Raw genomic sequence first — 14,543 nt, 5'->3', positions numbered from 1 at the left:
CTAATGATCTTGGCCTAATTGTGCTTTTGAATTCTTGGTATTCTTGAGTATTCAATGGCTGGAAACTTAATAAACAACCAGCAATGAAAGTCGGTTGCTTAAAATGTTCATCGTATTTACATTAATACCCGCAAAAATAACCTGGTTCAGACTGGACTCACCTGGCCTTGCCTGTCTTGGACTCCACCTGGTTCAGACTGGACTCACCTGGCTTTGCCTGTCTTGGACTCCACCTGGTTCAGACTGGACTCACCTGGCCTTGCCAGCCTCGGACTCCACCTGGTTCAGACTGGACTCACCTGGCCTTGCCAGTCTCAGACTGGACTCCGCCTGGTTCAGACTGGACTCACCTGGCCTTGCCTGTCTCGGACTCCACCTGGTTCAGACTGGACTCACCTGGCTCTGCCTGTCTTGGACTCCACCTGGTTCAGACTGGACTCACCTGGCCTTGCCTGTCTTGGACTCCACCTGGTTCAGACTGGACTCACCTGGCCTTGCCTGTCTCGGAATCCGTCTGGTTCAGACTAGACTCACCTGGCCTTGCCAGTCTCGGACTCCACCTGGTTCAGACTGGACTCACCTGGCCTTGCCAGTCTCGGACTGGACTCCGCCTGGTTCAGACTGGACTCACCTGGCCTTGCCTGTCTCGGACTCCACCTGGTTCAGACTGGACTCACCTGGCTCTGCCTGTCTTGGACTCCACCTGGTTCAGACTGGACTCACCTGGCCTTGCCTGTCTTGGACTCCACCTGGTTCAGACTGGACTCACCTGGCCTTGCCTGTCTCGGACTCCGTCTGGTTCAGACTAGACTCACCTGGCCTTGCCAGTCTCGGACTCCACCTGGTTCAGACTGGACTCACCTGGCCTTGCCAGTCTCGGACTGGACTCCGCCTGGTTCAGACTGGACTCACCTGGCCTTGCCTGTCTCGGACTCCGTCTGGTTGACCCAGGCCTTGTACACCTCGATGGGATTGGTGTTGATGCGCAGGTTCTTGTCCTCCACAACCCCTGTGATGAGGGGGTTCAGCATCTCCCTCAGGGCATTCTGACCCCGTTGGTTCCTGGCAAATTAGTCCATGAATATGTCACAAACATCCTAAACTGATGAAGCATGTATTTGGAGCCACCAATTTTATCAATTCCATAACTAAAAGCACACGCCAAAACACAACATACTGATACAACACCTATGACATTAAAGACCACTGCTTATTGTCTAACAGTGTCTAAATTACCAGGTTCAAGCTTTGGAACAATCATACCTTGTAATTATTCATTAATAACATGACAACCAAATTGGTAGAGTTTACCAGTTTAAACTGAATTATTCATTGCAACAACAAAATACACATACCTGTTGAACCCTACAATCATCTTGACAACAAGTGGGTTGCCAGTCACAATGTCCGTCATCTTGTCCACTTTAGATCTGTAACAGAACATCCAGTCCAACATTACTGTACGATGTCGTCTGAAGATACAATATTGCCGTGGATAACATGCCTCCAATCTACTGATCCTGTATGTAAGTCAGACAGACAACTGACGGAGGAGACAGCTTAGAAGAGTGAGCAACCACAGTGATAAGATAGAGGTCTACAGAAAGTCAAGCAATGTGATGGAACATTATGGTCGTTTCCAACAGACATTTAAATTGTTCTTACTACCTGAAATCTGCAAGTATATTGATGATCTTTTTGGAATGAATTATCTTAATTGCATGTATATAACATTATTTTCTGGTGTAATTCAGTAGGTATATGGATTCAAAGGTCTGAGAAGATAAGGTGTTAATTCACACAGCACATTAACAATTAGTGTCAGAGATCCGTGAGGTGGACACACACAGGTAGCAAATGACTGATGAATGTGAGGACAAGGTACGACTTCCCAAGAAATTTATGAAACACAACTACTTACTTACATACTCGTACTAAACAATCTGTACCAATTGCTATCTGTTGGTCTTAATAATGTTTTCTGGTACTAAAACACTATGTGGCATGCATATTTCATATCACTTGTCCCATGCACTGTTATTTGCCTTTACTGTGAATACATTACTTAACCATGCAATGACCAATAAACTGCACCCGATAATTTCTCATATTTCTGTAAGATGGGATATACGGACCCTCTTTGGGCTGTACCGTCATGCAGTGAGAGGGGATGTTCATGGATGCAGTGTGACTCCATCTTCCCAAATCAAGGGTGTTAACTGGCTTAGAGTCCAGCTTCCACCATTGCTGAACTAGGTTGGAATTTCTGGGCTTGATCGTAGCGCCACCAGTGGCTATTACGAGTTATGTTGCTTCTATGTCCCCTCCTATTGACCAATCGGATTCCACCTCTCATATTACTTGCATTTGCGATCTGTCTGTCTGCATTTGCTTTAAACAAAATGGTGGCGCCCAGTCAAGACAATCTGATCGATAATCAAAATCTATATTGTGATATATCGGGTCTTACTTTGCGAATTATGTGAGCCCCTTGATTCAAAAGATGAAAAGAACTGGAAAATATCTGTTAAAGCCAATTTGGCGTCACACATGCTTTGCAAATCCTGCAATCGGCCACAATCTGCACGGCAGTTACGAACCAGATGTCGATTTCATTACGCGATTTTGATTGGACAGTGCATTAACTTGTTAGCCCAGCCAAAAAATAACTCCATAATCCCAGCCTCATTCGGCAAGGGTGGAAACTGGACTGTCAATTTCAGTCAGCTCCCTTGCCTTGGAAAGATGGTGTGGTTCATGATGCAGACAACAACGACTGATACACTGTGTCATACCACACATGAATCGAATTTTCTAACATGCTTGTGTTTTCAGTTCTATTTATTACTTTCCAGTCGTGTTTCATCATCTTATCTTCATAAACTATTACCCTGTTGGTTCAACAATTGTGTACATGTATGATGCACATGTATAATCTACCTAAACATGCAATGCAATGGGGAGTTGGAGCTTTCGTAACAATGTTACCAAATTTACCAGCCCATTTTTTATTTCTTTAGTCAATAATATGGACAAACAGAAGGTAAAATACTACAGAAAAAACCTGTTGTTAGGGTTGATATGAAGACTTATGTCCCTTAAAAAGAACAATTTTCTTGAAAAATAATGGAAAAACAAAAATATGTTTAAAACTCCCATTTCCAAAGACAATTTGTCCTTTCTCAGCAAAACCTACTATAGGCTTGTCTATAAAAATAACAAAAGGTTTGCATGGCCTACAAGTGGATCTCTGTTACAAAGACAGTACAAAACCCACACTGTAGAACGAAAGACAAGAAACAACAGCAATGTATTACACAACACAATAATAAACAGACAAATATCAACATGGATGAATGTTTCTATTTTCTTGAATTCTGTGGGAGTTTCTCTTACTCCGTCTTCTGTTCTAACTTTGACCAACTTGCAAGTAACTGCATGGGAAACTAGGAACTGAGAGAATCAAAGAATGAATACATGTTTCTGGTGCCACCAGCCTGATACAGAAGTAAGCTGGATGATAGACAGCTAGATACGCCAGCCCTATATACCACTGGATGATAGACAGCTAGATAGGCCAGCCCTATATACCACTGGACGACGACAGACAGCTAGATACGCCAGCCCTATATACCAAATCACGCTTGGGGAACAATGTGGAGACATCCTCAAATGTTTAATGAAATGTCTTCAAATTTAAAATTCTTGACATATATTTTGACACATCACTAGTATAGTACATCACACACTATCAGTAGACAAACAACTGTGTTTCAATTTAGATGTTTCAAATGTTTATCCTATAGTGTACATTTCATTTCAAACCTACTTCACGAGGCACAAAAACGTTCCACTTCAAGATGAGTTCAGTTTCAACTGTGTGTACCACATAAACTGTGGGTTGCCTGAAGAGGGAAGAGCTTACATACTGCTTCTAACATTTAAAGACAGCTCCACACAGTGCCAACCAAACACAAGGAAGTATTGATGATAGGGTACACTGTACGGAGTAGTACACACTGTGTGACACACAGACACGCCCACTTGTCCCACACATGGATGTATGTACAACATACCTACACACGACACATGCGTCAGACTACAGGGGAGGATGGAGTCATACTCTGGACAGATCTGTGTTCAATACATCGGGGAGTCTACTTGATCAATTTTCAACCTCTTTCACACTAAAGACAAGTAACCAAACCTTTGCAATTCAGAAATAATACAAACTTAACAAATATATAAATACCTATATGGCAAAGTAGTATAGAGAATACTACTCAAAATATTAATAAAGTTTCACTTTTTCAATTTTATTTATTGTCTTCTGCTACTCTTGTGTTAGAATAAGCAAAGGTCCAGGATCCTTGAATTTTACATTAAAGTGAATCTAGGGACTGTTAAGTTAAAACTTTTAGTTTTCGGGTTATGACCTTGACTTTCAAGCTTATATGGAACACTGGAGGTCAGTGCACAGGGTGGCGTTGTCTACATATGGCCGATGTCTGTCCAGAGTATGAACCCAGTATGAGATGCAGACCCGTCTCAATGAGGATGTCATGATTATGATGGTGGTAACAACACTGACGTAATATCGGGTACACGACATCACCCATACACCATGTCCATACTTACATTCGCCTGGGGAGGCAGAGAGAGAAGAGAAACACATTAGTACGATTAACGCTAGCTAACTAGGTGAACTCGTACAAAGCAATGGCTGAAAAGTAAACAGGGTAATGACGACCACAGGGATGAGAATTCAAGTGGGGAGGTTTAAGTTAAACAACAGAAGGACTATTTCATCTTATGAATGACAATGGTTAATATTGCAAGTATAGGACAGTTGTAACATTACAATCACTTTGTGAACAGGGTCCACAACACCAAATGACCCACTAAACTGTTCTTATATACATTTATTGGTATGTTCATTGATGACATCAGAATCTCAGGACAGTCCTGTAGTCAAGAGGGCAGTGGCACCACATCTCAACAAGTCAATGGACAAATGAACACTGCATATATTTACATATTTTTCTCATCCCTGGAATATTCAAACATCCAACCCCAGTATATCACTAGGTATGTGTAGTTAGTATGCACTGTATATACTCTTCAAAAAAAAAGAAACATTACACTGGAGTGAGTGAGTATGGTTTTACTCTGATTTTACCAATATTCCAGAAATATCACAGTGGGGGACACCGGAAATTGGCTTCACACATTATACCCATGTCAGGATTCGAACATGGGTCTTCAGCATGATGAATGCTTTAACCACTAGGCTACCCGACCGTACCTGCGTTACACTGGAGATGAGTTGGGTAACGATATATTATTGCTACTGTAGGTATGCACACAAGTGCTGATTGTAATGAATGCTAAAATGTACAGAAATGAGCAGAAATTACTAGAAGACAACAGAGAATGTTTGACGTAGGTATCGCACATTCTGTACACATTCACATGCAACATGACTTGCTCTGTCCCTGTGTGCATCAATGGCAGGGCATGATCTCAATCCCGACATACGCTCAGATATCCTCAACCTGACAAGACAGACACGAGACCAACCCCATCAGCAGTCTGGAGGCTGGAACTAGCCCAGCAGGATGTCACTCGGGCCATGAATGTATCCAGGGCAACCGTCACCAGGATGTGGATGACACACACAATCACTGGAAGGCCATGCATCTCTGGTAGGCCCAAGGCAGGAAGACCACCTGCACAAAACCACCCTTCTCGACTCCAGCACCTCTGGGATAGCTCTGTGTTTAATTCTACCATATATTTGCATTGAATTATCTCAATCTAGTCTCAATTAGATGTAACACTTCTTTTTTGGAAGAGTATACACATATATTTACATGTATAAATTGATATATACCAATTGTAATAAACTGTTATGTACCCAAACATCATAAAGAGACAGTATTGCTGAAAACACACAGCTTGCAAATTAAACACCAAAACCGACCATTTATGTATTTCTACACAACTACATAAATGTGTAAAATAGAATAAAGGCAGGATTTTCTAAATTTGGAATGAACTGTCTGAAGTTGTTTGAGTACAATCTAACGATACATCGTATTACGTCTCCACCCTGGAGAAGCTGTTGACAGAACAATAAGCTCAGAGATTAGTCCATCCTGCAACTAGATCTCATAACATTAATAGGACAATATCTACTCCAACTAGTTCTTGTACTTCCATAAAAAAAATTCAGTTTTTTGTAGAATTTTCTTATCAGAGCTTCAGATGTTTTGAAAACATAGGTCAAGTGACCAAGTGAGAAAATCGACAAGGTGAAAAACAGAAGACTTGGGGATTCATATTGCTTTGAAATGGCAGACATCTTGTCTGCACTTTGACAATCTGAAGCACTGTATATATGTTAAACAATTACAAGACTTTTATAACTTATGTTACTTATTATTCACAAGAATATAAATACAATATAAAGAACAGGAATATAAATTCAACGTATTAATCAAATAAGATTCTATAATACAAGAATTAAGGAACCTAAATGACACGAAGCATAGTGCCTTGACACTGTGCTTAGCGTGTACTACTGCAAGTAGAGAGGCCGGCTATATGGGGAGTTAGACGGAGACTTACTTAGAGCCACCTAACAGGAACCTACAACAGAACGACATCGGTCACTCACTCACACACATCATCGGGAGCACGTCAGGGCACTACTCACATCACAATCTCACACCACCATACCTAAATCATGGCTTCATTCACTTGAAACAAGGAGATACTCGTAAATGATAACAAGAACACAGTAATTCTAAAGTATAAATAACCTAAGTTTCAGAATAATAAAACAAGAAGGAACTGATGAATATTGATATAAAAACTTGCTTTACATAATTTACTGGTATATTAAAGTACTGTATTCACCATAATAAGCGCCCTGAGTGCTTAGAAAATTGACAAATGGGGGCCAATACAGGGATGAGAATGGATATTTTCCTTTTTTAGCTGAAATGTCTTTTCAGTGGATCTTGGCCCATAATTTGGGGAGTTTATATGGGGTTCATCAAAATTTAACAAATTTGTGTTCACTAAATTCGCGAAAATTCAAGGAAAAATTTCATCCCTGCGAATGTTAACACCATACAGTTTTCATGGATTTCAAGGATTAATGTTTAGTGAAAAAACTTAGTTCAAACGTTGATGAAACTAAAAGGATTATGGCAATCGTTACGGGGCAATTATACACCCCTTCTGAGCTGCTGTTTCTGGAAAAACGTATCTAAAATGTACAAGAAAATATGGTCTTTGTTGGGAAATCTCAAAGATAATTTACAGATTGATCTAGAGGTTTGTCAGGGGGCCCTAATTGGTGCAAGGCACTTAGGAGGGCAAAAAAGGTATTTTTTAATGACTACTTTCTATATACCAAGGCACCTTAAGAGTGATCAAGTAAATGTGACATATTTGTCTGTGTTGACAAGTACTGCCCCATACTGTCCCTAATAGCAAGCAAGTAGGTGGTGTGCATGGTGGTGACTGGAAGTGATCTAATGCACTGTGAACAGGGCTATAGAGTTATCTCCCTTCTAACTCTAGAACATGGCGGAGAATCAGGGCACCTGGCAGTATTGATCATATCTTCAGATAACTGCAGCGGAAATATCTGACATTTTGCATATGGTGATGAAAAACAAAGATGAAAACATTTTGACTCTTAAAAGAAATTAGCATAAATGATAAATGCGAGCAAAGATTTTACATCACATTCACAGCAATCTTTCAGCCATTTTCATAACAATACTAAATCATAACATATTGTAAAAACAGCTATCGTTCACTGTAGAAGTTAAAAGTACACAATTTCAATACTCACGCTATTTCTTCTTCCAGTGCGGTCTTGAACAACTTCAGCAGAAGATACTCTTCTCTCTGATTCGACCCGTAGTTAAATAGTGAAAAGATGACAGCCTCCATGAACTTGGTGGTGCGGCTCTGAGGCATCTCGAAGATGAGCTTGGCAAGGTACGTAGGGTTGGTCTGGAGCAGGTAGAACAAGTGCTGGTATGCCTCTAGGCGCTCATGGCTCTCCTTACTCAGTGCCTTCAGACCTTTCATGTACGACTCAGACGAGATGTTCAACTTTCTGTTTTGTTTAACAACATCCTGTGGAAACAAAGACAAGTATGTAAAAATATAACACTCAACACTCAGTAACACTCAAGATAGATAGATAGATAGATAGATAGATAGATAGATAGATAGATAGATAGATAGATAGCTCCAAGGTTACACCACAAGTCACTATTGATTGCATTTCTTTCGGACTATACATGCATTCCTTCTGACTTTAGATGTTTGTATACAGAGAAAGCTTCAGTCAACTTCAATGTTGAATGACCTGATCGCATCTGAATACTTTTGCCAGGACAAAACAATTCCCAATCAGACTTTTGTTCCCAACTCTTGAAACCTACAGCAGGTACCCAGGCAGGGTTGGGTGATAGGGGGTGATAGGGGGTGATAGGGGGTTTGGTACCGCTGTTTCAATTTTGAACTGGTCCCAACACCAGATACAAGACCTGCCTGCAGTGTAATCCTGTTTTTGATGAGAAGACCGATCTTGATGTCCATCTGGTCTAAGTCATGTTCCAGCTGTTGGTTGGACCTGATCTCAGACACCACTTGCTGACGAAGCTTCTGTAACTCTGTAGTGAAAGGGAAATAACTCAGGAGATCATCATCAAAAGACTACAGCTCTGTTTCCGACAACGTCAATACTTCACAGGCTCGTGTACACTACATTCCACATCACCTGCGAATACATGCAGCCACAAGGAGTCGAGACGTGTTTGTAAGCTAAGGAAATGAGGCTGATTAAGATTCATTGTTGTCAAATGAGCCCTACTCTGCACATCAGCTATGTTGGTTGGTTGGTTTGTTGTTTTACGCCGCACTCAGCAATATTCCAGCTATATGATGGCGGTCTGTAAATAATAGAGTCTGGACCAGACAATCCAATGATTAATATCATGAGCATCCATCCACGCAATTGGGATCAATGACATGCATCAACCAAGTCAGGTCAGCCTGACCACCCGATCCTGTTAGTCACCTTTTACGACAAGCATAGTCGCCTTTTACGGCAAGCATTGGTTGCTGAAGACCTAGTCTACCCCGGATCTTCACGGGCCACATCAGCTATGTACAAACCCTATTGGTGCGCCATGTGTGTAGAGTGGGTGGGCGAGGTGAAATGGGGTTTAACATCACGGAGGCGGCCAGGGGATTGAACCACTGACCCTTTACTCTCCGAGCAGATGCTCTATCCACATGGCCACAGAGGCATTCGTAGAGCAGATGAACGCAATATTGCAAGGAAGAAACATGAATGTTCGTTTTATGTAATCTGATTGCTCATTGGTCTGATCAGTCGCTGGCTTCCCTCTCGCTGTAACCAGGCCTTTGATTCATATTGGTTGCAAATAGTGACAACACCACAAAGTGGCCACATGTATTCATGGGTAATGGGGCAACATAGTGCATACAAACTAGTATTTACAATGTTTTCAGGGGTAGATTTAACAACAAATTTGTATGTGGCCCTCAGGGTTTGCTCCTTTTAAAAGTAACTGGCTTACAACTAAATGTCGGAGGCCACGAAGGGGCCGAAACCTGTGGTCGTGTAGCCAGCGAGCGGGACTTGAAAAAGTTTTCCTCACCCCTGATCTGCCTTTTCCTGCACTCTGAGATTAAATCTTGGCTTCCATTTGCCTCATTTCATGGTAATTTACAAGCAAATAAAGATGTTGTTGTACACAACATTACAAAATGGCGTCTGGTTGTCATTGTACCAAGATGATCAAGATATATCTTTCTTTTAGTTAACCATTAATTTCACAAGACCTCATGACCCCTAAATATTTTCTCAGCAAAATTATATGATTAACAAGTAGTGTCCAATTAAAAAATTAAACATACATGGAGAAGGGGTGAAATTTGACTAGCCAGACGGGCAATCTACTTTACGTTCCAGCAGTTAAATCAACCCCTGTGTTTTTTCAGAAACAGGCATGCTTGACGATGTTGTTTCAGAAAAAGGCATGCTTGACAATGTTTGGAACTCAACCATGCACTGTCGCCCCTAAGGAGGTAACATTAGTTAGTTTGACATGAACACAAGTTGTTCCATGCAGTGTGATGACAGCGTGGATCTATCTATAAGTTTCACACAGACGATACTACAGGTTGCCATTGATCTCCATAACAAATGATGTAAACGTGAAAACAAAGATTGAACACAAAGTACATGAAACCAGGAAGTTAAACTTGAAACATCGACAACAGAATTATAACCAAAAGTAGCACCATGGCGCTGTAGCTTACATGGTTCCATATTCAAAATAACAGAAGGAACCACATACGAAAATATTCTGTCAAAGTTAATATTCTGCCATCATGATTGTTATCTTCTTACAAAAGGACAGATGGGATGAAAATGTACAATAGCTTACATCATGTGTTGTATTTCCATACAGAGATAGCCGGGTAAAGTAACACCACAAGTCCATGAACAATCATTTAGAGAAAAAAAATTGAATAAACGGGAGATGTTTACAAGATGGCCAATGTTATTAGTTAAATGATAATAATGATGCCTTCAATATTCTTAGTAATCATATTAAGCTTATGTTTTCTAAGCTTTATGGATTTCGTCTTCAGAAACAGTGTTTTGGTGTTTTTTTAAATGAAGAAAATAACTCCTACATGAATGGATCCAGATCATTGAAGACCGTGAGTGGCGGGAGATTGCAGGCCAAGTTTCCCCACAGTGATTTTAGAAGAGATGTTTGTAGACTATGAATGAAGGACAAACCTCCCCTGACACCAGCTCACTTAGGCTTAAAGCCTAGAAGAGCATTATTGGTAAATGTTAGAAAATTAAGTCTTGAATAAATAGCTATAATGATAATGAAACAACCAATATTCCAAATTTTGGAGATGAAAAAGAAAAATGTTTCAACTATTAATAGTCTATCCTTTTAAAAAAAAAAAAATATATAAATATTAAAATATTTAAAACACACACCAGCAATGTATGACAAAAAAACCATTGCAACTGTATGTACATTACAAATGAGTAGACCAAAAAAATTAAAAAAATAAAAAATAAAACAAAGATACTTGACAACCTTGGGCTGCTACTACTGACCTTCACCTTCTGTCCAAAGCCGCACATTAAACAAGATAGACCATTAACTTGACTTGCTTGGAGCAGTGCCCCAGGGCCTCAGTTCTCACACAGCTTAAAGTCTCTTCATGCAAAACGAGGCTGACACAAACAAGAACCACGATACCAGAACCTATTGGCATGAGCGAAAGGAACAGAAGGCAGCGACATGCCAACTCAGAATAGGCATCCAGAACGTATCGCTTCTTGTGAAGGTGGTTTAATAGGCATCCAGAACATATTGCTTCTTGTGAAGGTGGTTTCATAACAGAAACTGGAATAACACCTGCATACTGGTAAGTTTGGCATTTTGCAGATATTTGCAGATACTATGTTACCAGCTTTACTACACATGGTATGCGAAACACACGTTTATTAGTTTCATTAGAAACAATATGTATCTGCTATTACGCCAAACCTTGGCCCCTTGTATCAACTATTCCGACAGACTTGGCCCAGGTATCTACTATTCTGACAGTCTTGGGTCAAGCAAATCGCAAGAGAATTTGTGATGAAATGTTGCATTCATCACGCTTTGTACCTCACCTCCACTTCTATAATGGGAACAGTTGATGAGTTCTGCATATTCCATGCATGGACTGAAGGAGTGGATACATTGATACAAGTACAGGGACTACAAGTATCAGTTATCTTCCATCACTCATACATTATATGAGGAATGTAAACCATGAATGCATTAAGACCTACCCAGTTCTTCAGCATAATCATTATCACTGGCATCAAGGAGGTGGACAAACTTCCTCACAACAGACAAGGATGGGCTGCTGTCTTGCACTGTAAAACACAATGTTTGTTTAACACCGCACTATTCCAGCTATATTATAGCAAATAATTGAATCTGTACCAGACAGTCCAGTGACAACTCAAGTTTAGTACACGTTCACAGTTGCTAAGTCCACATAGATCATGTTTCATAATATAACAGAATCCATGTTCATAAAAAAATACATAAAACACAGTTTTTGCCTACTAAGAGAATTTCATAATTCCAGCTATATGACAGCGGTCTGTAAATAATCGAGTGTGGACAAGACAATCCGGTGACTTCATGAACATCAATCAACACAATTTGGGATTCGATGACATGCATCAACCAAGTCAGCGATCCTGACCACCCGATCCCGCTAGTCCCCTCTTGTAACAAGTATAGTTGCCTGTTATGGCAAGCATGGGTCGATGAAGACCTATTCTACCCCGGATCTACACAGGTCACGGCAACACAAGGCGAGGATGTGCAACAGTCAGTCAGGAGTCACATGGGGATGGGAGGCAGTGAACAAAGGAGTCATGCTGCAATACACTGCCAGATATATATTTGTTTCACCTTTCAAATATAGATAATGTCTCTGCAGTGTTGATATTCATTACATACATTCTTACATCATATAGATTTATTATACAAAATATGGTGAACAAGATATATGAGCAGTTATCAGTTCCTGATCGGTGACCTATCGAGCCACACTTACTCAGGGCCTTGTAGTCCTGGCGAGCCAGGTTGGACCGGAAGAACGCCTGGATCCTGATGATCTTATCCTCCTGCAACACAACAATAGTCATGACACTCACCATCGGCTCACACGGCGACAGTCATGACACCATCGGCTCACACGACGACAGTCATGACGCCATCGGCTCACACAACAATTGTCTTGGCACTCACCATCAGCCCAGGCAGAGCCACGGAAGCTACACGACTACTGTAGTAGGAGGATCCATACTTAGCATGGTCCTGCTACTGAATATCTATAGGTTGTCAAAACAAAACAATACAGTATGATGTACAACTAGCACAATTCTTAAAAGTTTAATGTTGATTATTATTTACGTGAATTGTAAATCCTGCCTACTCACATTTGATTTAAAGAAGTTGAGTCTGTCCCGGTACTTCTTCCTCTCCCGCCACATCCGTACGTACGACTGAAGCTACAAGAGAACAGGAGTAAGTCTACACTCATGTACTACAGTTATAATCGCAGCAAGAGAACAGGAGTAAGTCTACACTCATGTACTACAGTTATAATCGCAGCAAGAGAACAGGAGTAAGTCTACACTCGTGTACTACAGTTATAATCACAGCAAGAGAACAGGAGTAAGTCTACACTCATGTACTACAGTTATAATCGCAGCAAGAGAACAGCAGTAACTCTACACTCATGTACTACAGTTATAATCGCAGCAAGAGAACAGGAGTAAGTCTACACTCATGTACTACAGTTAAAATCTCAGCAAGAGAACAGGAGTAAGTCTACACTCATGTACTACAGTTATAATCGCAGCAAGAGAACAGCAGTAACTCTACACTCATGTACTACAGTTATAATCGCAGCAAGAGAACAGCAGCAAGTCTACACTCATGTACTACAGTTAAAATCTCAGCAAGAGAACAGGAGTAAGTCTACACTCATGTACTACAGTTATAATCTCAGCAAGAGAACAGGACTAAGTCTACACTCATGTACTACAGTTATAATCTCAGCAAGAGAACAGGAGTAAGTCTACACTCACATACCACTGCTATTCCTGAATGCAATGAAATTTAGTAAGAGGGCCTTACATGCTTATTGAAACAAGCACCTACTTTGATGGCAGCATCTTCGTTGCTGTTGAGATAGTCCAATCGACCCTTGAACTGGCGCCTTTGTTTGCCTCCGCGGAACCAGGACTGAAATTAGGATGACATGTGCTACAAGCAAGATTTGAGAAACCCATAAACTCATAGGAGACACTATGTCAATTCAGCAATGTATTGCCACAATGGCGGGGAGAGTACCTGTATTGCCACAATGGCGGGAAGTGTACCTGTATTGCCACAATGGTGGAAAGTGTACCTGTATTGCCACAATGGTGGGAAGTGTACCTGTATTGCCACAATGGTGGGAAGTGTACCTGTATTGCCACAATGGCGGGAAGTGTACCTGTATTGCCACAATGGTGGGAAGTGTACCTGTATTGCCACAATGGTGGAAAGTGTACCTGTATTGCCACAATGGTGGGAAGTGTACCTGTATTGCCACAATGGTGGGAAGTGTACCTGTATTGCCACAATGGCGGGAAGTGTATCTGTATTGCCACAATGGCGGGAAGTGTACCTGTATTGCCACAATGGTGGGAAGTGTACCTGTATTGCCACAATGGTGGAAAGTGTACCTGTATTGCCACAATGGTGGGAAGTGTACCTGTATTGCCACAATGGTGGGAAGTGTACCTGTATTGCCACAATGGTGGGAAGTGTACCTGTATTGCCACAATGGTGGGAAGTGTACCTGTATTGCCACAATGGCGGGAAGTGTACCTG

General features: G+C 41.1%; 1 protein-coding gene across 4 annotated transcripts in view; it reads right to left on the bottom strand.

The window, feature by feature from the left end:
• LOC124147096 (ras GTPase-activating-like protein IQGAP1) overlaps nt 1-14,543 on the bottom strand; it is a 120,599-nt gene that overhangs the window by 13,242 nt on the left and 92,814 nt on the right. The window contains exons 22-31 of one of the 4 annotated variants that reach the window (XM_048402825.1): nt 13,827-13,910; nt 13,100-13,171; nt 12,715-12,784; nt 11,933-12,019; nt 8,581-8,702; nt 7,871-8,160; nt 6,631-6,651; nt 4,639-4,644; nt 1,356-1,430; nt 913-1,062 (exon numbers count right to left, since the gene is read on the bottom strand). In XM_048402825.1, coding sequence (XP_048258782.1) covers nt 913-1,062; nt 1,356-1,430; nt 4,639-4,644; nt 6,631-6,651; nt 7,871-8,160; nt 8,581-8,702; nt 11,933-12,019; nt 12,715-12,784; nt 13,100-13,171; nt 13,827-13,910 — 977 coding nt within the window. The remainder of the gene's footprint in view (nt 1-912; nt 1,063-1,355; nt 1,431-4,638; nt 4,645-6,630; nt 6,652-7,870; nt 8,161-8,580; nt 8,703-11,932; nt 12,020-12,714; nt 12,785-13,099; nt 13,172-13,826; nt 13,911-14,543) is intronic. The other 3 variants (XM_048402830.1, XM_048402832.1, XM_048402834.1) reach the window with 3 other exon arrangements.

Source organism: Haliotis rufescens, unplaced genomic scaffold (assembly GCF_023055435.1).
Source record: "Haliotis rufescens isolate VD_foot unplaced genomic scaffold, xgHalRufe1.0.p SCAF_1, whole genome shotgun sequence".
Taxonomy (NCBI): domain Eukaryota; kingdom Metazoa; phylum Mollusca; class Gastropoda; order Lepetellida; family Haliotidae; genus Haliotis; species Haliotis rufescens.
The sequence above is the reverse complement of the archived record's forward strand: the minus strand, read 5'-3'. Positions and strand labels throughout refer to the sequence as shown.